The sequence below is a fragment of the Aplysia californica genome, unplaced genomic scaffold (genome assembly GCF_000002075.1).
Source record: "Aplysia californica isolate F4 #8 unplaced genomic scaffold, AplCal3.0 scaffold00129, whole genome shotgun sequence".
In the NCBI taxonomy this organism is placed as follows: Eukaryota; Metazoa; Mollusca; class Gastropoda; order Aplysiida; family Aplysiidae; genus Aplysia; species Aplysia californica.
The window spans coordinates 1,283,000-1,309,709 of NW_004797399.1; the positions used below are offsets into that span (position 1 = coordinate 1,283,000).

Here is a 26,710-nt window from a genome sequence, read left to right on the forward strand (position 1 = left end):
TCGTCTCTCTCTCTCTCTCTCCCTCGTCTCTCTCTCTCTTTCTCTCTCTCTCACTCTCCTTCCCTTCCTCCCTCCCTCTCTCTCTCTCTCTCTCTCTCTCTCTCTCTCTCTCTCTCTCTCTCTCTCTCTCTCTCTCTCTCTCTGTGTGACGTCATTAGTAATCAGCAGTGCCTACAGCACGCAGGAACTCAATATTCACTGGGGGGTCCTTGAACAGTGCTGATCATGGGTCGCTGAAATGTCCCAGCAGACATGTTTTAAAACAACTCTATTATTCTCCTCACACTCCTTTTGCTCCCCCTCTCCTCATTCACTTGATATGCATGACGTGTTCTTTTACCATCAACATTGTTCGTAACGGAAATCACAAAAGAAAGCACAGGTGACGTCTGTAAATTCCTCCTAAATATAGGACGGTTTGTATGTGGTGAATTAAAGAAATGGAGTCAGAACGTGGGTTCTGCAGAGTGTAATTTGTAATTTTTTAAATCTGCAATAACGCAGTTTATGTAATTTAGGTGATGGGCTGCTTCTACCCTGCCTGTCAGGGCCAACTCAGGCTGGGAAGAATTTATATAACATCTCAGCTGACAGACAGAGATGCTTGATTAAAAAACCCTCCCCTCTCGAGAATCGAGCACACTGCTCGCATTGGTGAAGAGCCTGGCTACAAAACCACAGACGCCCTTTCAACAGAGCTAGGAACAATTCTTCCTTTGGTGGTACTGGTATGTTAATTCTGAGGTTTGCTGACGAAATGAGTTATTTCTTGGATTTTAACTGTGGACATAGATACATCAAATTCACGGGTTGAGTTTGTTTGTTTTGTTTTTGTAAAGTGTTTTACGGCGCTCGCAACTGCATAAGGTCATATGAGCGCGCGGGACACACCTAATATTTTCAGTTGGTAAGAAATTTTGAATTTTGCCCGGGTGGTGGCCGAAGCCTACTCTTATCGATTTTAGACCACCAAGGGATCTTTAACGTGCGCAACATGCGCACGGGCCCTCCGAGATTTTTCGCCCTTGTCCGAGAAGGCTAGGTGTAGATCTTTCCTACCAGAAGATCAGGGGTGTGGCTGAAAGATAGCAGTAAGAAGAAGCCAAGGAGTAGCAGTAGAAAGGCTGCAGAAAGAATCAGGAGCCCAGAGGAATGGGCAAAGGAGGTGAGGTGGTGGGGGCAGAAAGATGAGACGAAAGCAGACGACAGAACATTGCTAGAGAGCAGGAAATGAGGTGAAAGGAGACAAATTTAGAGAAGAAAATTTTCGGTCGCTACCCGGATTCGAACCCGGGACCTTTGAATGAGAGCCCAACACCTTAACCTCTAGGCCACGAGAGCCCCCATGGGTTGAGTTTGTACAATCTGTTGGTATAAAATGATAAAAGACAAGGTAACCTTTTAAAAAAAGATACTAGATCTAGAGGGTTTTACGGCGCTCGCAACTCCATAAGGTACTATGAGCGCCAAGGGGGGGGGGGGGAGGGGTGTCAACAGAGAAGCCTTTACTGGGAATCAGACTTAGACTGCTCACCTCTCTAGCTTCAACAGCAGAAGGTCTGCTTCGACTATCAAGGCACCCCGGAAATAGCTGGTCACAAGTTCTATTGTTACATTGTAGACCTAAGAACCAGGATTGGAAAACTGAACGGCCGCACTTTTCACACACGGTGAAGACGTGGATAGAAAATCTTCGAGCTCGGGGAATGGCGCAATTCACCTTATAGATAGATAGATAGATAGATAGATATATAGATAGATAGATAGATAGATAGATAGATAGATAGATATATAGATAGATAAATAGATAGATAAATAGATAGGCCTAGATAGATAGATTAATAGATAGATAGACATGTAAATGTAGTTGGATAGATAGAAGAGAGAGATGGAGAGAGAGTGTGTGCGTGTGTGTGTGAGAGAGAGAGAGAGTGTGTGTGTGTGTGTGTGTGTGTGTGAGAGAGAGAGAGAGAGAGAGAGAGAGAGAGAGAGAGTCCGGGTATGACACAGCAGTTCACTGACGAAGAAGGTCAACCTTCGGTCATTTTGGGTCCGGACACCGGCGTTATCTCAACGCAGTTCCAGCAAAATGAGTACCCGGTACATGTACTTACACTATATTCCGTGAATTGAGATATTGGCCGAATTGTCGACACATGGGTCGAATTTGTAGATTTTCAATCGATGTCATTTTCCTCAAGTTTTTAAAATTTTATTTACTTCATGCTAACAACACTGAACCTTTAATTTTACATATTATATCCAATCCCTTGCGTTGATTAAAACAAAAAATTAAAACTGTACAAAGGAAGTCCAGCTGTCAAAGGCAAACCTTCCCCCCTCCCCTCCACGACAAAGGGAGACTTTTGGAATGTTTCAATTGTATAAATTACGGTTAAAGAATAAAGGCTGGAGGAAGACTGGTCTCAGCATCTCTTTTTTTAGTTTTATCTTTTCCAACACAAATCCTTTTTTTTTGTTGTTGGTCAAAGACAACAGTTAAAGAAAGTTATAGAGGTAAAACGACGTATCCATGCTTTTGTACTTCAGTAGCGTTTACACAAACAATGACTATTGCATTGAAGCTAGGCAGGCTCCCCCTCTATATCTCTTCCAAAGGACTGTGTGAGACATAATGACCTAATGAGTTGTGATTTCTTTTCACAGTGTCTGTTCCAGACAGTCTTGGTTCACTAACACTTAGTAACAATACTCTAGAGCTCCAATTTGTTGTTCTTTTAAAAATGTTTTTACGTCTCCCTCAACATAATTTTGATCATTTATGAAACTCATGAAAAAATTAATTTAAATCTAATATTAATATAAATAAATAAATACTTTGGAATGGAAAGTGACCAGTAGAAACAGCTATACACATATTAATATAGAAAAAACTAAGCCAGAGATGAGTCTACACTAACTCTGACTGTAGCTTTGCTATTCCTGTTCAACAGTGAATTTGTTTCACTGGAGCAGTAGCTAAGATCTAACACAACAGAGACATGCAACTACCACAACTTAAATTAATTATATGTGACTGATGTCCTGTGCGATGAGTTATTTGTACAATACGTACATGTACATGTACTTCACGAAGGCAGATTGTGACTGAGAAAGGAGTAGAGCCCGGTGAAGGTGACTGAGAAAGGAGTAGAGCCCGGTGAAGGTGACTGAGAAAGGAGTAGAGCCTGGTGAAGGTGACTGAGAAAGGAGCAGAGCCCGGTGAAGGTGACTGAGAAATGAGTAGAGCCTGGTGAAGGTGACCGAGAAAGGAGTAGAGCCCAGTGAAGGTGACTGAGCTGAGAAAGGAGCCCAGCCTGGTGAAGGCAGGAGGAGCAGCCTGACTGAGTGACTCCATCAGACGCTACAACAACCAGCTGATGATGGAGATAATCAGCCTGCCGACACTGAAATGGACCCTTATGAAGAGGGGCGAGGAAGCATGGAGCACCCCATCTTCCTATAGACCCCAGTTCTACATTCAAGTATTCAAGTATGCATTACTGACTGCTTATACAGGGTGCCCATTGCGGATGGGATCTTGTCAGGGCGGGTCGGGGGCGGTTGCCCCTCTCGTTGCCTGAAAACAAACGCGTTTGTTTTTAAAGCGATGAGCCAGGTGCTATACGTGCCACGATAGCCGCTTTGCGCCCTCAATCTGGCTAGGGGGCCGTTCAAATAAATAATCTTACGCCTGGGAAGGGGTGGGGGGGGGGGGGGGGTCTTTGGCTCCTGTAAGAAAAGTGTAAGAAAGGGGGGGGGGGGGACTTGAACTAATGTAATATTACACTTTTGTGAGGTGAAAAAATATTTTTGACATAATGATGAACTCTGCATTTGTTGATTATAACTAATTTCAATTTTTTTTTCAGCATAAATGATCAGTAATAACAGAGATACAGTGGAATCCTAATAAAGTCAACTTGCTTAAAGTCAACTCTTGCTTACAGTCAACACCTCACTGTAGTCCCGTTTCTTATCTTCTTTTTTAAAGTAATTGTGTTTCTGATACAAATGTAAGAAAAGTGTAAGAAAGGGGGGGGGGGCAAAAAGTCCCCAAAAAGGTGTAAGAGTAAGATTATATTTGAACAGCCCCTAGCAAACTGCCCCGCCCCGATCCCCCAATGGGCATCCCGTATTAGAGTAAGACTGCCATACTGTCATTTTGAGAAGTGACGAAGGATGGAGTCTAGTGGAGTCTTCCACTGAGCAGTCGGTATGATAATTACTTATTTTAGGATCAATTTTTCTAAACGTTCACACATCCTTTGTAAAGTAACGATGCAATGATCACACTGTTTTACTTCTTTATCTCTATACAATTCATATCACTATCAGGTTGGAGGTAAGCTGGTGCTTCAACCTTGTCTTACAAGGTAAAAAAAAAAGAGAGGGAGGAAATGGGAAGTAGCCGTTTGTACAGGTGATTGTCGTATACAAGTGGCCGCCAGAGCAGGTTTGACTGGTTTTCTTGTTCAACATGAAGTAGATAAAAGATAAAGACAAAAGTAAGACTGAAAAGGAAGTACATGTAGCATGTTGAACAAGAAGAAGACCACACCCACACAATGACGTGCAGAATCAACACATTAATTACGCAGAAATAAAAGTACAACTCCCAGTAATTTTCTTTTATTTATTTTTCTTCCAAGCACTTCACTGACTAATCAAACAACAGTTGACAGGTTGAAGACATAACAGAATAGCAAAGCAAGTCAGTTCCCTTGTGCTCGCTCACACTTGTAGCACCTCACATTCATACAGCATTAAAGCGCAAAATCACAAGTTTGCTTTCACAACCTGTATGTACACTTAATTTCCTCACTCTCCGAGCTGAAATTTCATTTTTTTTTTAACACACAAGCAATTCATACATTTCCTTTAAGTATAAAAGTGTGAACATAACGGTGAGCTTTCTCAAATTTACAACAGATATTGTGGCTAGTACTAAACCTATCATGTTTTTTTCTTGGAATATGTCACGTGCACATACATGGACTCAACATTCTCAACAACAGTAACAAAAAAGTGAAAAACATTAGATGTGCCTGCATGCATAATATATATATATGAATTGTACTAATTCTAGATTGCAGAATGGTTGCCCATTGTCACAGAGAAAAGTACACCTCAACTTTTCTTACAATTTATACGATATATTTTTATAATTCATGTGACCATTAGCCATGCAAGCACAGGTGAACTCGGGATATAGACTAGTACAATATTCATTAATTTTTTAAAAAATAAAAAAATAATAATTGCAGATTGGAAGGAATAAAATGTAAAAAAACATAAACAAAAAGTAGACCACGACCACTAAGCATATCAAAAAGCTCAGAAGCAGTCTAAGAACACACACAAAAAAAAGACTATTGATGCTACAAGAAGCTGGACCACAAAAGGAAATCATAACAAATAGCTTGTATAAAAGCCAGAGCAAACAGTGTTGAGGCTTTTATAAAACCATTTGGTAGTCTTTTTAAAGTACAAAGAGAGCACTTCTTCAGACATACACAAGCTCAAGAGAACCATGAGAGTCACAAGAACAAGCAGTTTGCCGGCAAGCTCTTCAAATGTCCAGCACCCATAAAGCACAATTCTATGGGAAAGAAAATCAAAAGTTCAGTTCTTTTAAAAATTGTACCTACATGATGTATCTTTCCTTACATTTCGCAACAGTATGAATTTGAGTTTCTACAAAATATGTCACGAGCCTATGAAACCAATACCACAGACAAAGGAACGGCAATTTTATAAAAATTCAAAATTTTGGGCTTTGTACATCTGATAGGCTGGCCGACAATTTATTTATTGAACACTATCAAATTACAGGTCAGTAGCAAAAAGTACTAAGTACTTCCACTATCTTAGTTTTAGTACCTGTTAGTAGTAAAAACACAATTCCATATTTATATGCCGGCATAGGTCTTGCTATTTTATTTATTACGTAAAAACATACTAAACCTGGTACCCTTACTACTGCAGCCCCTCTTCGGTGTCACCTGTACACTCGATGTGAACCAGACCACAAGGTACAACTTTTTTCTGAGCATGTGTCTGCATGCAGGGGTTTGCACAGTCACAAAAGTGGCAAGCACCGTGAAGCAGGTGCTGGGTGCCTTTTATATTTTATCTCTAGTGACATGTGCAGTGAGCCAACTAGCTGACTGTGCCACACTTCACAGACGACAGAAGCAGGGGAGTGGGCACAGGAGGGCATACCATGAAGTATGAAGGTCAAAACACAATAGCATCAGATATTTTTTGTTGTTTTCAATAAACTTAAAAAAAAAAAACACACCCCAAAAACAGGCCATACGAAAGTCTTAAATCATTCATAGATTCATAGGACTTCAAACAAAAGTAAAAATACCTCAATGACTGGGTTTTTAGTACACGAAATAAAACCATACTATATTGAGATTAGGAAACAAGAATTTTTACTATAACAGAGAACTAAAAATCTTTTTGAAAAAAAGACGAACGCAAAAGTTTTATGGCAGTGACAATATGTAGCTATGTGCAAGCTGCTGCTTCTTAGACCAAGACATATCGTCCCACTCTGCACTGTGACAGGGAAACACACATCACATGGTCAACAGAGTCATGGACAGATGTAAGGTGTATCCCCACAGACTTGTGCGCTGAGACCATGCACAGTCATGGCTGCTGCTCATCGACGTCTACAAAAATTTTGCAGCGAAGCATGTGCACTATGGCCATGCCATCATGCACAAATGAAAAATGAAACACCAGTCTTGCACTAGTCGACTGCACAAAGCACCCTCCCCACTTTAGCTAAAAGTGAACCAGAAATATGTTCAGAGTGTATAGTCTAGAATATTAGAAGCGTGCCGACAAAATGAGTTACTTCTCACAATCTGCGAATGGAGATATCAGCCAAAAGCCCACACAGGTCTCTGGTCTGTAAAATTTTCACAGATTCCACTTTTTTCAAATTTAACGTCTTTAATCAATTTTTACAGATAAATTGTAAAAACTTAACCTATAAATTTGACGTATCTATGTTCATGGGGCTAAAATCCGAGAATGAGAAGTAACTCATTTTGTCAGCATTCCTCACATATAATTAATAAAACTCTGGGTGCATCATGGCAGCCACTCATCAAATTATTTATTATATGTGTCACGATGCAGTGGAATCAGGCGCTTGTCAATTTTGGGGCATAAAGTGTTATTGGTATCACCTTAAAGCTTGTTCATTTGTATTGCTTTAAATGAAAAATCACCCATCTATCTTCAATACAAGTTGAAATATTTCAGATTGAAGGAGGTGAGGTCAATTGGTTTCAGAAGTAAAATTAGCGAGAAAATGGCCGCCAAAGTTTGACGACTTCCAAGGCTTGAGAGGCCTTGGACACTGCAAATTTACATTTTGTGCCTTTAATCGATGTTTTTCAATAAAATCCACATAGCAATGTGTTTTTAATGGACATAAAAGGTGTTGAGCCTGGAAATAAAAACTTCATAGAAATTGCCAAAAGGGAAGAAAAATGTCATTTTGTTTCATTTCATTATTTTGATGAGTGCCTTATTTCACCACAATGCCTCACATAATATCTCTTATCCTTTAGACTTTCAGGCCAGTTCTCAAGCCTACCAACAGGCCCAAGACTGTCTCAGGTCAGATGGTGAAGCTGTCAAAAAAGCAAATGTACCAATACTACCAACTACGTTAGCATGCACACAAACAGATAAATGACATGTGATGAGCTTCAAAATAATTGTAGTCCAGCCTGAAGTTCCTTTCCCTTTGTCATACATATGACATGCGCACAGAAATTATTCTAAAATATTTTCTGCATTGTTTTTAAAGGAAATGTATGGCTCTCAACTTCCTTACAACCACTTTATCACATAGCTGCAAAATGTTCCACTTCTGCATCTTCACTTACACCTCTTTTTTACATTTTCACATAGTCAATTCATTTATTATGGTGTAATCAGAATCCACATCCAGTTTCTCCATTCCATGTTCATTCTTTCATAAACCTCTGACTCTGATTCCTAATGATGTACTATTAGTACTTTTTTCACAGGGTTAGTTCACCTACTAAAACACTACTAACCATTACTGTTACAAACCGTGACAATTCAAATTGCGGTTCATCCAAACCTCTCTATATTTTCCCATTCACCATAACAAACAAACAATACATACACCTATACACTGACCCTACTATATTAGGTACTAAAATGTGTACAATTTGTATCTGTGGCCCTTCTCTCATGCATCTATCATGCACATATTACAGTTACATAAACAAACAATTACCACAGTCTCTCTATATACAAATCATATGTAAAATAGTTATATACATATACATAATATATACATATATATATGCTGTGTATGCTTTCACCTGTCAACTTCCTAAATACTGATGTATTCAAGGCTAGTACAGACAAAATGCAGAGAATCTTAGACTTATATCAACACAAGTATCACGGGTCCATTGAAAAATAGTTAAGTCTACATACGAACACATTGAGGCTGTGATAACAGATAGCTTACAATGTTTTAACAATTTTTCCTCTTGTCAATAATAACACCAAAGCAAACAAGTACAATCAATTAGTTCATCCAGACTGCACTCACTATTACACCATCAAGACACGCAATTCCCATGATCTTCCCAACCAGAGAAGAGTTACACAGAACTTATACATATAAGCCTATTTACAAACAAGATCAACCAAGCTGCAGTAGCAGCAGCAACAGTAGAAAGCCTTATGGGCTATAAAAGACGACAGTCAATGAAAGTACGGGAAGGAGCATTTATTTGATTAGAACATTAAGTAACTGAGTGAAAGAAGCACAGGCAAACGTGCACGCACACACACACACACACGCACAAAGGCACCCACGCACACATACTCTGCTGAAGTAATGAGAAAGGTGTGAAGAGAAGACATGTAAATTCATAATTTCTTTACACACAAGTTGAGAAACACTTTTGACATTTTTGCTCAAGATTTATGCAGTGTTGCACTATAGAACTGCAAGCCCTGTGATTTATGCAGCAATGCCTATACAGAACTACAAGCTTTGAGATTTATGCAATACCGCCTTCTAGAACTACAAGCGTTGAGATTTATGTAATATTGCCTTCTGGATCTACAAGTCTTGAGATTTATGCAATGTTGTCTACTTACAAGTACAAGCCTTGAGATTTCAGCATCACTGCATAGACTACACAACAGAGAAGAAAACTGAATGGCAGTTTTAAGGATCTAGAGAAAACTGCACAGATTGTGCACACCACCGAACTGACAGTCACTGAGAGTGAAGAAGAAGAAGAGGAGGAGGAGGAGGGGAGGAGGAGAAGAAGAAGAAAAACAACAACAACAAGAGCTAGAAGTCTTCTGTGATTTCTCCCTGTTCAGGCTATGCTGACAGCTCAGGCAGCAGTGTCAAAACTTGGAGAAACACCACCAGTTTCTATGAGACCAATGTGAGAGTGCTTCGAAGAAGTCTAAAAGAAAGACCTGTTTGAAGACAGTTGTAGTAAGAGTTTTACGCCACTTGTACCACAAATAGGTCATATAAGCGCCAAAGATTAGAAGTGATACTGGAAAGTAACACACAAAGAAAAGAAGGAGACAAAAGGATGGTAAATGTTTGATACGAAAGAAGGAGTAAACCTTAACACAGCACCTGCCAACCACCCACAGGTTTTCAGAAATAGAGGTGGTAAACTCATCTATGAAAAATAAAGCTGCTGTGGTCGATCCTCAGTATAGAATACATCGAGAAACAAACGGGAGTACATAGATAATCTCAGAACTGCATTGATCAAAAAGGCAAGACCATGGCCCTTCATACAGCTCATACTGTACAAAACAATGGCAACTCATTTCCTTGATACTTAGCAGCAAACATTAAAACGATCCTCAACTATTTAAAATGAGTGTTACTTTATCAACAATTTTAAGCAAACTACCCTAAAAGGACAACATTCTGTTTTCCATATCACTTGATAATCTTACTTACTTCCAATGCAAAGTTTGAAATGATTACTGAACTTTGACATTATCTTTAAGAATTTTATAGTTTTAATGCCAGTGACATGGGCACCACCAAGACTGGCAGCTTTTCGTATTATTTCAGTTACAAAGAGATAAACTAAACACCCATGGGTATCACACAAGTAATGAAGACATGAACTAAATAGAGCTTGACATGTTTTTACTGACTTCATGACATAATATCTCAATTGTGAAGGATTCAGAATCAAGAGCCGAACGAGTAAAGAGGAAAAAAATCTGAGAGGCTGACCTCAGGTCTAGAATGGAGATTGAGATTAGTAACAGCCCCACTGTCAAAGTTCCTAACAAGCAAGTGTTCAGCATTCCCATATAAAATGAAGACCATTCCAACCCCTGCTCCTTCCCTCCAATTTATAACTGAAATATCTCATTAAGTACCTGAACCACTTGACAATGAGTACAGAAGAGGATATCCACACAACCTGTCGACTGCTCAGTGCAAGACTCTGTCATACTTCGCTTTTCAAAATGGTTACATAGCGGAGCCTTAACACTTTGCCACCCCATCTCGCTGATTGGCGATGTTTATCACTCAGGTTTCTTTGGATATTCCCCAAAATATGATGACAAAGTGTTAAACTAAGCAGTCATTACATATTCTGTGTAATTGACAATATTCTCCCTTCATCAAAATAATCCCATATCGTCATTGCAGTTCTCTATCCGCGTACGGAACAAAATGTGAAAACTCCGATCTTAAGGTATTTGACCTGAGCACAATCTTAAAAATAGGCTCTCACATTTTAATTTGCATCAATAATTCATGACAACTTAAATATAAATCTTAAAACTCAAGAGGATAAAATAATAAAGTTTTTTCACATTTCTCGAAAGTGCCTGAATGAGCGGATAATGAAATGCACTGACGACATGTACTATTTTTCCATCAGAATACTGACCACAAACCTATCACTTTATTTTCCATAATAAATAAATCAATAAATAGGCATTTCATCTGATGCTTTCTTTACATCTGTTGAAGTAAAAAACAACTGTACGAATTACAAAGTCCAACACATGGAGCTCCCCCCCCCCTCCCTTTCACTTTAATATATATAAACAAGAGCCTTGTTATCTCCTTGTTAAAAACCTCTACTCCTGTAGATAAATTAAGAAGTGGGAACCTAGAGAAGAAGCAACAAAGTTTACTTTAGATCAAAATATATATATATATATACACACATTGAACAAAATATGACAGGAAAGCATTGGCTTGGGTTCAGGCAGGTCAACTGCCCTCCATGTAATACTAGTTGGCAAACGGAGCTGTCACAGGACAATAAGAAAAGTGGTCCTAAGTTTGGCTTAGCGTTATTCATACTCCAAGATTTGCTTGTGGTAGAACAGCAAGTATCTGAAATGTAAAACAAAACACAAAAATGACTTACTCTCCAAAACACAGACTTCTCATTGTAATTCAGCTTTATACAATAATATACATACAGTAGACTTTGTGTAACATACCTGTATTACCTGTCCTGGGCAACAACTAACGTTATTGCACACCGGACAGGTCCATAAGTGCTCAGTTCCACCCAGCACCATTCTTCCTTCTCCCCTCTCTATCCCCATTTCCCGCATCCTAATGATTGCGTGGTGTTCTGCTGTCTCCTTGTCTTCTTCATCCTGCAACTTTTTCTCCAGAGTCTTCAACACTTCTCCTTTGTCAAATTTCACCTCACCATCAACCATGGCACTGCCTGCCAGCCTATCAGCCTCCTCAATGCCTTTCACTCCAGAGTGCCCAGGACAGAATATCCACGTGATGGCTGTAAGTGATGAGTGTTGTATTGGGTTCATCCATTCACTCCGAAGAAGCCCTTTCTCAACCCTTCGCAAGATGCTCTGGGAGTCCGTGACAATGATGAGATGAGTTGTTCGTGGTCTTGTATTATGAAGCCATCCAAGTGCTCTTGTTACGGCCTCAATCTCTATTTTCATGCTTGAAGTTGTTCTTTCTATGGCCCCTGACATGCCATGAACCTATTTGTTCCCACTGTATACCACAAAACCCCATCCACCTCTCTCACCCCTCCTGACTGATCCATCCGTATAGATCACTGGGTCTTCTGGCTTGGAATGCTCCTCAATTAACTGTCGCATATCATTGTCGTTAATGACAGCAGCACATTCCCGTCTTTCACGACCCATAGTGATGTGAACGTTGGCCAGGCTTCTGCAATCGGGACTCAGTTCAAACCACTCCTTTCTAGCATATTTCATCGATGCCACAAACTTTCCTCAAGGAGTCTTCGGCTTCTGCCATCCATGAGCTGCCCCGTTTTATCCTGTTTCCTTTGATGCTGCCCAGGTCGTCATGCAAAGGGTGCCTCGGGTCTCCCAAAACATTCAAGTACAGCTTTGTTTGTGTAACATAAAGCCATTCAACACAAAACTTCTGCTACCACGAAAGGGTTTCACATCCATGTTCCTAACTCCGCCCCCTCCCACCCTCCCCTTTATTTTATTCTATGCATTGTAACTTCCTTTAAAACAATGCAATTTAAAACTTTGCTCATCAATTTTTTTTAAAAATCAGCACCCGCCGTCCTGGTTACAGCCGCAGCTAATCAAATTAAAGTCATATCTCTCCAAATCATGCAACGCTTGGAGCAAAATTTTAGACAAGACTAAGGATATTATAGCACTGGTTGTGACAAAAAGATATTTTGTTAAAACTTTAGCTTATTTTCCCAAAGAAATAATTAAAGAAGAAAAAAAGAAAAAAAAGAAAGAAAGAAAGAAGTGGTGGGGGTGGAGTATATATTGTGTAAACATTATTTTTAATTGCATCATAGACAAACGTAAATATCATAAAAATAAAGGCAACCTGTTTAACTCACTTCAGACAGGTCACACAACAGTTGCGTGACCCCCGCCGCGACGCTCGCGACGGGTCTCACAAGCCCTGCGTGACCAACTTTGGAATTTTTTTTTCGCTCTACAAATCACGCACGGATCGCGAGACCCGCCTCGTACCCTTGTTTGGCCAAGCCTGAGCTACTTAGACTTCGTTTCGTATCTCTGGGGCCGGTAGTTTTTAAGTTATTGAAGGTGAAGGACAGTGACCCCAACTGGAGTTGAACAGACCGGAACTCGCGCTTTGTTTTTTTCTATACAGCTGATAGTAATCCGACAGTCGCGTCGTAGTAACGGTCGAAGAAGTCGCATGAACAAGAATCACATAATTTCGCCGTTTTCTATACTTCTGTGCGTTTTATTAGTTCTAGTGTCTCAGAATATGGTGTGTCTAATGGTTAGGATCCTGGATATGTACCCGAACATGGCCCGAGTCGTAGTTTTAGGGCTAGATCTAGCACTAGTACCGGTGTTGTTTTTCGTGCAACGAAATCACAACGTCGTGCCGTACATCTGTCTCATGTAATTCAGTGTATGGGTCTGAATCAATGCACAGACCAGCTTTTATATTTTCACCAAACACTCACACATGGATACAAATCAAACCAGAACACTTTGAACTTTTATTTTTGTTGTTGCAGTGAATTTCATTCTACTTATCACGTCTCTGGAAATTTTTCGGAAAATCAAATTCATGCCAATTTTTAAAAAATCATACAAATTAAAGTATTAGACTTAGACAACTTTAGCTTTTTGTATTAGATTAAGCTTGAATGTTACTTTACTGTGTCAAAAAATGATTACAATAGGGTAATTTTGAGAGTTGTGGTGATTTATTGAAATACCCCCAAAAACGCCAGTCTTCAACGCTTGTGACTGGTGAAAGGGCCCAGTCGCAAGTGAGTTAAGACACGAGGACCTCAAATGTAACATCCATTATATGACAGGACAGAACAAAGTGGACAACCCCCCCCCCTCCCCCGACTTAATAGGGGTTCAAACCATGCTAGCTCACACCACAGGCATCAGTGGGATGGTGCCAATGATATCTATCAACTTTTTCAACCTTGGACCATGATATTTCCTTAATCCCCATCAATGGACCACTTAAACATGATGCTTAACTCCAAGTGCACCAGCTTTACAAGACAGAGAAATACACCCTGTGGTTTTTTTTCAACTTTATGGGTTAAAAGTTGACATAAATAACCAACACGACTTACCCTTCACTGTTGAGCACTTCACCGGCTGTGGCACGTTTGATGAGGTGATCCTCACACCGGAACCACTTCTCTTTGGACGAGCGAATGTAGCAAGTGTAGTGGCCCGACTCGATGGTGCCGTAGTGGTTCACCACGGCAAACAAAGAATACCTGAAATTGTTATTATGCATCCCAGTTGAGTACACACATTTCTACTGACAGTGCCATCATAGTTCACCACAAAAGACAAAGAATAACTTTAAAGATTAATAATAATAATAATGGATTGCATTTATATAGCACTCTATCCCAAACAAGTATAAGTTCTGAGCGCTTTACATCAGTCACATGATCATTGAAAAGTAAAAATGAATTCACATCGGACAAAATAGTTCACAATAACAAGAAAAAACAATTTCAACCACATAAAGAAAAACCATCAAAACCATACATTAATTATAAACAGTAGTCTCCGCCTAAACGCACGGTGCTTGGGAGGGCTCCTTAGCGCATGTTTATACGGAGCGTGCGTTTACATGAACCTGGGCTAAGGAAGGAAGGGATGCAGTCATCTCAATTCCTTATTACTTCAGTGACCTTCCTTGGAGGGTGGGGGTCATTTTGGCCCATAATGTAACGACACGTACATGTAACTGCTTTGTGAAGGATTCCCCAACTGAGGTTAAGATTGTTAAGAATATGAAGGCGTTGAATGGAGGGGGGTGGGGTGGGGTGGGGGGTAGACAGACTCGATGTAATGAATCAGGGTGTCCAGCAATATTTCCTGAAAAAATTTACTACCTTGAAAAAAAAAATTTACTACCCAGCAAATCAAGCCCCACACCAGCTCGAAAAAGGGAGTTAATTTGCGCATTCAATAACATATATATTATTATTACATAACATATGGAACGAAAAGAACACACAACAAAGTCCAATCGACAAAATGGAGGATTGACAGACGATCACAAGCTTGCTTGCAGCTAGATTTAGTTTTAGTAAGGTTTTTACGGCGCTCACAACTGCATAGGTGATATGAGCGACAAGGGGTGGATGTCAACAGAGAAGTCCAAATGGAGAATCAAGCTTCGACTATCAAGGCGCCCCGGAAACAGTGGTTCACAAGCGTGACAAACAAACAAAAGAAGCAGAGGAAAATGACGATAGTAAAGAAGAGGACAGAAAAGGCAGCAGTTCCCCCTCTGCTGGTCCAGCACAGTATGAGCATGACATTGATAAATCAGCCCATATTTACAATTCTACTGTGCATAAGAACATGTTAACATCCTCCCTTTGGGAATGGCCTAAAGACGTTTCAGTCAGTAGCACTGCCCTGGGGGTGGTGGGAGGAGGAGGGGGGTAGATTTATACCTAATGTGTACACACAAGGAAGGTGACTGCCAAACCGGCTTCTCCATTTTCCTAGGCCATGTTACACAACAACAATGCGCGCGCACGCACACACACACACGTAAAATGACTCGAGTAAACCTATTCAGTGTGAGAGGTGTAAGAACTGTGAGAGGGCAAGAGGCAGTGACACTGAAAATCTGCTAGTCTTGAACAGAAAGCTACAATATTGTTCTAATTTACTATCACCCAACAAATGAAACGCGAACACTTAATTTCAATAACACGGCTTACAAGGTATGAAGGATCCCGATTCCATACAACGCATGCACCAACCCGCGCTTGGCAGAGGGCTCTAAATCTAATCAAAATTCTGACATTTGCTTACAGTTTTTGTCCTCTGGTGTTGCCTTCAGCCGCCCCCCCCCCCCGAGTGTATCTCTTTAAAAAAAATCAATAATCCCTGCCCTACTCCGTAGTCCTATACTTTACAACGCTCAGACTTTTTAATGAACTTTGGTGACCCCAACAAACGCCGGTGCTCACTGATGCCGTACCTTGTAGTGCCTCGTGCGAAGGTTCACTGACCTGTCACGTTGGCGAACCCGACAATCTGAAAATCGGACGAAGCTTGTTTTCCCCCCCCCCCCCCCCCCACACACACACACACAAGTGATAGCACGGTGAAGAGTCCGAGTAATTATTACATTCTATTTGCACGGCGACACAGCATTTATACTGTACAACCTGCATATTACAAATGTTGCGTTATCCGTTTATCTTCGCCAAATTTCAGGGTGGTAACGAAAGCGAAAGTAGATCTTGATTTTCCCGATCGAGCCTGGGTGTCACATACACTTCAACCTGCCGCTATAGCGGCTTTTCGCATGAAACGTACTCTCGGACGGGGAAAAGGTGAACGACTATTATATCACAATCGCGACCGGCAACAACGGTGTCATGTACCGCGGCTAGGGCTCACTGAAAAGTTTTGCTGGCTTCATCACTCAATATGCAGGCTAATTTACGACCGTTTACCAAATTTTTACTACCTTCAAGGCAAATTTACTACCATTTACGACCTTTGCGACCAGGGCGCCGAATTTACGACTTTTTTACGACTTTGCTGGACACCCTGAATGAATGCACTATAAAACGTCGGGAACAGATAGCCTAAGAGGCAACTGTTGGTGAACGTCATAGAGACGACGGCCCAGCCATGTGGCTTTCCAAGCGACCATCCACGACCGTAAATTCATGGACGACATCAGAATCATAGATCTCTATATTCAGAATAACATTTCTTTTGTGATTCGTTGAAACAGTTCGTCATAAGTTCTTCCAGTTCGAGCACAGCTGATTAGGCTTACTAGGCTAATCTTCAATCTTATAGAGGCCTGTCTAGTGTTTTACTGCATTTACATGTGTCGCGCATCAGGCCTAGATCTAACTTAACATTACATGCAGTCACTCAAACTAACACCAGTGAGAAACCTCTCAAAGATGCATTTCCAGTGACCAATCAAAAAACATTAGTTCCCCAATCCCCCCCCCTCCCACTACCAGCTTTTCAGCGACCAGTCCTATATATATATATATATATGTGAATGTGTCTGAGGAAAGTTTGGTGTAAAAACGCTGTCCATCACTCTCTTTGTTTGGCGTGAGGGGCATGCTCACCAAATATCTGATTTTCTAGGCTTATCTTATGCAGGCTGTGAAGGTTGTAGTGAAAATTTCCACTTGTCAAGCGTTATCTGTCGGTGTGTTTCACAGATCGGAGCATGCGTTTAGAGGGAGTGACTGTGCGTTTGTACGTTTAAATTATATTGTAAAAAAAACGTCAGATGATGAATGCGTGCGTTTGAGCGGAGCGTGATTTTGTATGGTGTGCGTTTAGGCGGAGACTACTGTACACGTAAGGACAACAGTAACAACAAAACATAGCACTTACTAACACAGTACAACTAAAAATGAAACAAATGAGTATTGAGCAATCGTTCAAATGTTTTAGGATTTGTTATTTTTCTGAGATTCGGGGGTAAGGTGATACAGTCAGATATAGTTAACACAAACACAGAAATCTCAAAATCACGGATAGCTCGTACAGTTTGCCATTCCCCCGACTGATATCTTTTAAATTTATTGGTACCTGAATTACGGATGTGTCAAACACATTTGTCAATCCCCGATGTGTTTGCGTTATCCATGGTCGACAGCATGCTCTATTTGAGTATACACAAACATTTTATTCTTATAGCACATTGTCTTCTCTACTAAATGACTCAGGTTGATAATCAAGATACAAAAAAAAGAGAGGGAGAGGAGAGATGGAAGAAAAACAGAGGCACAGAAGGGGAGAGAGGGAGAGACAGAGAAAGAGGGGAAAGAAAGAAAGAGACACATATGGGGAGAGTAAGAAAAAACGAGAAAGAGAGAGAGAGAGAGAAGGGGGGGGGGGGGGGGGGACAGAGGAAGACTACAGAGTGATGGAGAGAGAAAGAAAAATCCTCACTTGTTATCACAGGACATATGTGGGGCTGGGGTAGAGTGTATCACTTGACTGCTGTAGCCATTGTTGTGGTTCCGTGACGACGACATGAACGGTGTCATGTCTAACTCCTCAGGGAATGAGACAAATGTGGAGATCTTCTTGTGGTAGCCCGTGGAATGCTCAAAACGCTGAAACAAAAACAAATGTAGGAAAATTTGTAGTTTTCATTTTTGTAAACAAAGGCACACATGTATCAGCCTATTTGGCAAAGTATTCTAGGTACTTTCAGCTGCATAACAATGAGAGTGTTGGGTTGGATTGAAATTCACAGGGTAAAAGATCAAGGGGAAGACCATGTGGAACCTGGATAAGAGTCACAGAAACTGATGTACAGAAAAATGGGAAGACATGGAATAACACCAAGAGGATAGAGAAAGGTGAAAAGTGTTGGGTTGTTTTTTATAGTAGAGGGTTTTACAGCGCTCGCATCTGCATAAGGTCATATGAGCGCCAAGGGGTGGGTGTCAACAGAAAAGTCTTTACAGGGAATCAGACTTAGACTGCTCACCTCTCTAGCTTCAACAGCACAAGATCTGCTTTGACTATCAAGGCACCCCAAAATAGCAGGTCAGAAGAGAGTGACAAACATACATAAGAAGAAGAGGAAAATCAAAATGCGAGGAGAAAAGTGTTTGTTCGTGGCCTAACCTGATGCAGGGTGAGAAGAGCAGTGATGACCACGACGATGATGATGATGATGACTAGGTACTACAATACCATTGATCATTGTATAGGTTTAATGCCCCTTTCAAAATTGTAAATTTATTTCTAATAGCAGGACTTCGAAATTATCGTCCATCTCCAACAGGACTACCAAACGGGTTGAAAGCTATCAAAGCTCCCCCCAAAAACCCATGTTCAGTACAGCCAAGAGGAATTACTGAAATACCATCTTCTAACTGAAGTAATGAAAAGTAAGAAAACACAGAATTATTTTTAAAATTCTGCAAGTTTTCTAGATGTTGTAAAACCTTGAGGGGGGGGGGGGGGGGGTTGCATAAGTGCTAGCTGCACAAACACCTTCAATCTTGTTGATTTCAGGTAATATGACAGAGAACTTTAATTGCTTTACCCACAGAACGCTGTGGTTTTCAGTCACACTCATGATCCTCTCCACACAAGGTGCTGTTGACAGAACGCAACCCTAGAATTACAAAGTTCCACCTGCTCAGTACCTAGTTTTGATAATTTTGATGTTAAAGATTCTGACTTTCACAACATGTCAAGCTTTTTCATATATGCAATTCTAATCTTTTCTTTGAACATCTTGATAAGGACACTGAATAATCTTACAATTTTGAAAGAACCGATAGAACATTTGGTTTCTGACCTCATGGTCTTAGTAACTCAAAACGACCAAAAATGTCAGACATAACTTTATAATTCTAAGGTAACAATAAACTGAAAATCAAAACTTGCCTATATAACACATATTATACAACATTCAGGGGTGCCCCATTTCCTTAGTATAAAAAGAAGACCTGGAACCTAAAACTAATGAATTTGGGCCAACAAAATAGATGATTTAGATTGTTATGTTTTTAGATCACTGCAGAAACATGATTATGAATAAGACCTTGAACCCCCCCCCCCCTCCCCGACAAAGCAAACATTTTTTTCTTAAATACCCACTCCCATTCTGCTAACAAAACATTCTGCAAAACTAGCAGAAAACTAGGTATAACTAGCCTTCTAATCTTGTTACAATATAAAGGGAAAAGAACTACTTATAAAGCTGGAAGTTCTAAAAAAACCACCAAAAACTTATTTGCTTTTTTAACGTTAAAAACACTATCTCTCCACCAGAGAAGACATTAGTCAAGAGATACAAAAAGAAGAAGTACAAATATCTAAAGGGAGACAAAGTCAACCTTACCTTTAAATGGAAACAGGCAACTATGGGTAACTTCTTCATTGTAAGTTGTTTGGTAGATTCTTGGTAGCTATGACATTTGCTGCATTTGATCTTGGCTGAGTTCCCCAAGTGCTCTGTCTTGGTAAACCTTTTGGAATTGATGAAATCAATAAAAAAACACCATTCAATGATGCACAAAAGCAAACATCACTCTTCAAATTAATTTTTAAAAACTAATAGCTCTTTCTGTTGATATGGTATAAAATCTATTCCTTACTTTGGATCAACTTTATTTATTAATAAAAATTCTCAACAAAGCTCAATATAAAAGCGACTTAATAACCAGAAAAGCAAAAGCACGATATAAAAAAAAAAAAGAGCAGGACCAATCACTAGAGCCTTTTCAACACTTTTTTTTTCTATATTCCAAAATGAACAGACTCCAATGGATTTCTGAAAATTGATAACAACTATTAATTGTATTAGCTGTTTTAAATTTATATATGGCTTGCTTACCTTTTCAAACATTCTACAAGTGAGGTAGGTTCATAGTTCCCTGGACTATTTGTAAAGCCTGAAAAGGGAAAAAAGATACAACAGATGACACAACAAAGCGAAGTATGAGAATCCATGATATATTTTACTCTCTCGATTGTCTGAGCTATGAAGAAGTCATGAGCATAATGGTCGCCATTCTAATCAGAATGAAAATCAGAACCTAAAAAGAATCATAAACCTTTTTAAACAACCAGTGCTAGCCTCTGACTACACAAAAGAGTAAAGAGAGGAATGTCAACACAATAACAAGCATTTAGCACTGGGGGAAAAAAGTAAGACAGATAGATGAAGACGACAGAGGAAAGAACAAGAGAAGGACCTACCTGGGGCACCCTCCAATCATGCACCAAAAAATAATAAATTAATAAATAAGTTTTAAAAAAAATTCCATATAACTAACAATAAAGCGTTCAGAGCCTGTTTACTTTAATCGAGGCTGAGCACTATATAAATGCCACTTATCATTTATTACTATTGCAGCTTACTCACCTGTGGAGGGAGAGTTGGTGGACTCGGAAGCAGCAGAGGAGAATGAGGTAGAGTTTGCCACATCGCCGACAGCAGCCGTTGCGGCTGGCGGGATGAGGTGGGAGGAGTGGATAGAGCCGGGACCCAGGTCTAGGGAGATGTCCCAGATGGGGTCGATCGTTGTAGAGACATTACTGGGGAAAACAACAACAACAAAGTCACGCAACGCATTTTTTGTTTTACCCTAAACAATTATTGCTAATGTCCTGCATCCACCTAAGACGGACGTAATTTAAATTGTTTTTGGGCCAGCTGCTCCAACCATGCCTGTCAGGGCCATCCAAGACTCTGTAAAGAATACAGTAGCTAAGCACACAGAGGTGTTCAATAGCATAAATTCACCGACGGTGGAATAAAATTCAAATTCATGTCTTCCATGTGAAAATGAGAGCCTGACCATTATACTAGAGATGCTGGTCTGTTTTACTTAAGATTTATAATAATACTATACTCAGTGAAAAATACGAGTTCTTCTACATATGTAGAGGTGAAACTTTAAAGCTAAAATCCATGCAGACATTTACTTTAACAACCCTAAAGAATGTCAAATATGTACGTTGGCATTTAGTTTGAAAATCAATGGCAGGCAAATAATCTCCTCACCAGCTTCACAAGTCCTATTTTCTCACATAACCAAAAAGCAACGAAGCATGCCACAGACCCAGTGGCCATGAAAATGGAGTCTGCTGAGGCCTCTTTTGTACGAAGGTGTGTGACACCAAGGCTGAGAACTGTATATGTGTGTTCGAGAAAATTTCACAAGAACCAACTTACACTGATAAGTTGATATCTATCTGGTCATTTTAAAACTTGATTAAGTGTTATTTCTTACGAATTCTCCTGTTGTGCCTTTGCCATGGACTGAGGGGAAAATGCACTACAGCCTTACTCACCTTTCCTACGGTTCACAGAAGAGAGGTATTAAAAATTCCATTTTTTTTGTACTTCAGAAACTGTTCTTTAATTGGGCCCACATAGAAAAATCTAAACTGAACAAAGTATTCTTTGACGAAAAAACAGCTACCCACTGCAACTGAATTTCTAAAAATGTTTAATCATATCGAGGAAGGGACTTACTTGCACCGTTTACAAGTGACATCAGACTGAAGCCCTCCAGTGAAGATCCGATCTATGATACAGTTACAGTGGTGGGGGTTGCTGTCACTCACACCATTCATTTCTTTGGGAGGAAAGCAAAAGCAGATTAGACAGCAGTCAAATTTTCAAAAGATTAAAGATGTATTAACCACATTTAAAAAAACAACAAAAATGTTCATAACAGAACCAAAAAGCAAAACTAACAGTGACATGCAACTATATAATACTTTTTTACAGAAGTCAGCAGCAGAATTTTAACTTTCCTCAATATTTCTTTCTTGAACAGCAAATTAATCCAATTCCTTTGGACCGGCCCAAAAGAGGAACCTGTGGTTAATAAGTTTTATGTTGGATTACAATTCAACTGATACAAGTGTGAATTCCGAACCAAAAAGAAAATTTACAGAAACCCATGAGGTATATCAAAAAAGGGATAAACAAAGATACATAAACCAGAAGGAAGTATAAAAACTGGCTGTTCATATCTTAAACCAATTTTGTATTTATAGTTACTATGCTGATGAATCAAAATACTTGGTATATGTATGGAAAGCAAGATTGATTTAAGCCAATCACCCTCCCATGGACACAGGCCCCCAGCAACAGCTCTCAATGCATTCCAATCGTGAGAAAAAAAAAAGAAGCAAGAACCACAGCTTACTATTCATAAGAGGATTCACCCACACCAGTCATTTGTAACTCACCCTTGCAGTGTCTGTGCAACACATCAAGTGCTGCAATGAGGAACTCGTGAGCATCCTGCTGCTCATAGCCAGCCAGGTGCCGGGCGTTGGTCCACACAAGATGAAGAAGCTTGTATGGGATATACGGGGTGCGAAGACCTGAATACACCTGAGGTAACGAAGACGCACAGATTATTTTGCTTGAATGAAAAAGTCCTCATCATCAGAATAGGTTAAATAAACCTTTTATTTTTGTAAATAGAAAGATAAGCACATAATTTCCCAGGAAGTAAAATGCACATATATATATACTCCCATTTGTATACAATGTAGTCCATTTAAAAGAAAACCTCAACCTAAATTTCTTTTTGAAAATGTTCCATTGTAATTATCAAACTGGACTTCAATAAACACAAAATATTTTTTTTTAAACAGGAAAAGAAAAAACAAACAAAAAACCTTTATTTTAAATTATCCACACATTATGTTATTAAAGATAAAAAATATAAAAAAGCAGAATGAGCCACCTCCTGGTAGAGCCTGGCCATCTCACAGACAAGGCACTGCTGAGAGTCGTCGTTCTTCTGGCACGTGTGTTTGTCCGCCATGAAGTAGTCACGCAGGATTGGCGTGTGAGCTAACGACTGCAGGATGCAGTTCATAAAGCATGTGTTGCCTAAATTGATTAAACCTCTGAGACCTGAAATAAGCGCAAAAATGAAACCAAATCACTGCCAGATGACAGCAACATAGAGAGACTTTGGAGCTCATGGAGAGACTTTAGAGCTAGAAAAAAAGTCTTTAAGTGCCGTCAACACCATTCCCAGTAATAAAAGATAACAAATTACTCCAAGTCTCTTTACAAATTCTTGGCCTATTGGAAAGGATGAGAGAAGGACCAAGAACAAAAACAAATTCAGAAACTAGTCTGATGAAACAGGAAAACTATACGTCATTTGCTAAAAGTTAAAATGATTCCTTTCATATTTGCCGAGAAAAGTCAGCATTACTGAGCAATCATTGAACACCTATTCAGCACTTGTCACGACATGGATTCCAACCTGTTCAAAACATATATTTATCACAATTAAACAGCACAACATACCTATATGTGATGCTTCTGTGACACGTCTTCGTTTTGGATTACATCTTAGCAAAATAAGTTCTTCTTCAGTAGGTTCCCATGGAAAGAAGCGTTGCTTTAAACCTGGAAAAAATAACACATTCAAAATTTGACCACATTTGAGCAAAATTGTATTTTAAAAATCAACAAAAAAAAACAACAGTTTCTTAGGCCATGACTAAGAAGTCATACATTTTGTTTTGAGGTCTTGAATATTTTCTATCTAACCTTTCTTCTAATTGCCATTTTAATTGACAAAAAGGCAACAAGATTTTCATTAGACGCAGTCAATCACATGGCACTAACTGACAAAAATATGAACCTTTCTACCTATATCTTATACTGATCAGCTACAGATCTTCCTCTAAATCTATAGTAGTATACATACAGATTTACATTTCAATCCTTCCTTGCAATCTTAGTAGTATATCTGTATTTGTGTATTATCCACACATTATGTTATTAAAGATAAAAAATATAAAAAAGCAGAATGAATGAATCATCATAAACATTACTGTTTTTCACAGCGTACACAGTGACTGAAAACAGCAACAACAAAAGAGTATAAAACACTACCAACACTTATCAGTATTGCTGAATTTACCAAGAGATAAGGTAGCCCTGCGTCTTTGAGCTTTGGCAATCTCCTCAAGTTCGGAATCATACACATAGTCCTCACAGACAAAACAGTATATGGTGCCATAAGACAGGTCAATTCCTGAAAACAAACACAAAAAAAAAAGCAAATCCAATGGGTATGCAAGTACAAAAATATCGGTCAAAATGTTATTACTTTGGATATTTCATCAACATATATTTTAAAAGAAAGTGGAAAGAGTTTCAACTCAACTGCATCTAGTAACAACAATGAGGGGAGAAGAGCAGACTATAATGAAACATCCACTTACTATCCAGCACTAGCATTGGTGAGGCTTGGTTCTTTGCATTGCTTTTCTCATTAAACATATTTTTTAAATTTTAAGTGCAGAAATTTTTAATATCAGAGCACCTGTTCTTTATCATTAACAAATTTTGACCGGTTCATTGAATAAAAGTAAAACTAAGATCTGAAAAGCAAAGAAATACTTGAAAACAATACCTATGTGATGTTTTTTATCTTGGGCATGAGCATGGATATGTCGCTTGTCATAACAGCCAAAATAAATACAGGACAGGCAAGCATGAAGACGAGGTTTTGCTTCCTTGCACTCTACACATTTAGAAAGCTCAGCCTGTGGATAGAGAACAACATGTTCAAGATGAGTATTTTCATTCATGAGTCATACAAACAGCAAAGCTTCCTAAAACTACAGACAGCAGTCAGAGCATTGTAGTTATCATTAAGGCCATGACACAATATATGACTCAAATCAGTTTAGAAATAAGGTAAACCCTTTGCTTAGCAATTTCAAACACTTGAGTCAGAGTTTGCCTGCTTGCTTAGGTTGTACTACTTACTTCCTCTTAGTTGATTGCACCAGGCCTCCGAAGAGGAACAGCGACTTTCACGATGATCTTGTGCTAAGATTTAGAATTATAAAAGACAGAGCACAATAAATGAATGAATGACAAAGACAGACAGGTTCTCCAAAAATTAAGCCCTTGCCTTAAAAGCAAGATTTAAACTCCCTCAGGTCACATTCAAGGCCAATTTTACACACTTCTATAGAAAGTAAAAAGTCTTTCAACCACCAGCACTTGACCTTTAACTTTATGTGCATGCTGTAACATAAATAGTTAGACAGTTAGATGATCCACATCCCTTGATACACTGAAATTTCATTCATTATCAGATTTAGAGCTGTACAGTAAGTTGTGGCAGCAGATAACCACAATCTATTCTATGACTCATCAATGTCAATACTTGGAGGGGGAGAATATGAATGTGTGTACATTTTTAAATTTGTAAACCTGTGGGCTTTCCTAAATTGTCATGTCACATTGCGAAATGTCCTAATATTTATAAAACTTCCTACAAAGGTCTTGCAGAAAGGTAACCAAAAAAAAATGACAAAGCAATCATTTCAATGCCTAGAGGTGAGCATGCCCTGCTTTCAGTTTCAGTTGAGGGTCGAGGCAGAGCCCAGCCCACCAAGGTAGGGGGGGCCTACTCAACAACAGCATCATAGATCTAGATTTCTAGTTAAAACAAGGAAAAGAAAAACAGGCGCAAGAATGGCGTGGAAGGGATGCACATTTATTACACCCCATTGTAATATACAGTCCTTCTTGCTCCCTATCAAGGCCTACTAAAAGTCAATAGGCCTACTCTTTTCAATCATTCAACATCACATCGTCTTGACCCTCTAATTCTAGTTTCGTCTCCTCTCACACTCACCTTCCTCCGGCGAGCGTCAGCTGTTGAGCAAGAGACAAAACATGAGTAAATTATTCTGTACGTCGTTGTTCCAGTGGCTTCTTTGTAAGTCTGCAAATGCTGACAGCCATTGAAACTCATTTTTGTCGTTCATTCGCTCCTCCAAAACATATTCAATGTTATTCTTCTAAGTTTGCCATGGTCTCATCCTTCTCATAAAGTACAAGAAAGCGACACCAACACAACATTGACATGTAGTGAAGGTTGCCAGGTATTTCGTGTGAAAGAACAAAAAAACAGATCAGGAAGTTATTCAACTCTCCCAGTCTTTCTGATAGAATTATACGTGTACTTTATTAGATCCACGTATGACCACACAAAAAACAACCCAAAAAAACTTTCAGTCTCAAATTAAACAAAATCTTCCCTCTCCAACACCCTGATTCATTTTCACCCTGAAGATAAATGTCCATTAACTTCGCTTTATAAGCGTAGCAATCTTTGAGCCG

The 26,710-nt window shown here is 39.4% G+C and overlaps 1 protein-coding gene across 1 annotated transcript; it reads right to left on the reverse strand.

Moving 5' to 3' along the window:
* Positions 1–9,629: 9,629 nt before the first annotated feature.
* On the reverse strand, positions 9,630–26,465 carry LOC101857944 (ubiquitin carboxyl-terminal hydrolase 22). Its single transcript, XM_005096471.3, has 13 exons — positions 26,223–26,465; positions 24,984–25,116; positions 24,489–24,602; positions 23,867–23,968; positions 23,289–23,461; positions 22,783–22,930; positions 22,058–22,160; positions 20,942–21,114; positions 20,411–20,468; positions 19,916–20,042; positions 18,001–18,167; positions 14,157–14,306; positions 9,630–11,428 (listed from the first exon to the last, which is right to left on the reverse strand). Exons 1-13 carry the CDS (start codon positions 26,340–26,342, stop codon positions 11,386–11,388), a joined length of 1,611 nt encoding a protein of 536 aa, XP_005096528.1. The 5' UTR covers positions 26,343–26,465; the 3' UTR covers positions 9,630–11,385.
* Between the last annotated feature and the right edge of the window lie 245 nt (positions 26,466–26,710).

Coding starts and splice junctions, on each gene's coding strand:
- LOC101857944 (XM_005096471.3), bottom strand. CDS start 26,342: ATGAGTTTCAATGGCTGTCAGCATTTGCAGACTTACAAAGAAGCCACT. Junction 23,462..23,866: donor CACAGAAGCATCACATATAG/GTATGTTGTGCT, acceptor CGCTTATTTCAG/GTCTCAGAGGTTTAATCAAT. Junction 22,161..22,782: donor GTTGCACAGACACTGCAAGG/GTGAGTTACAAA, acceptor TTCCTCCCAAAG/AAATGAATGGTGTGAGTGAC.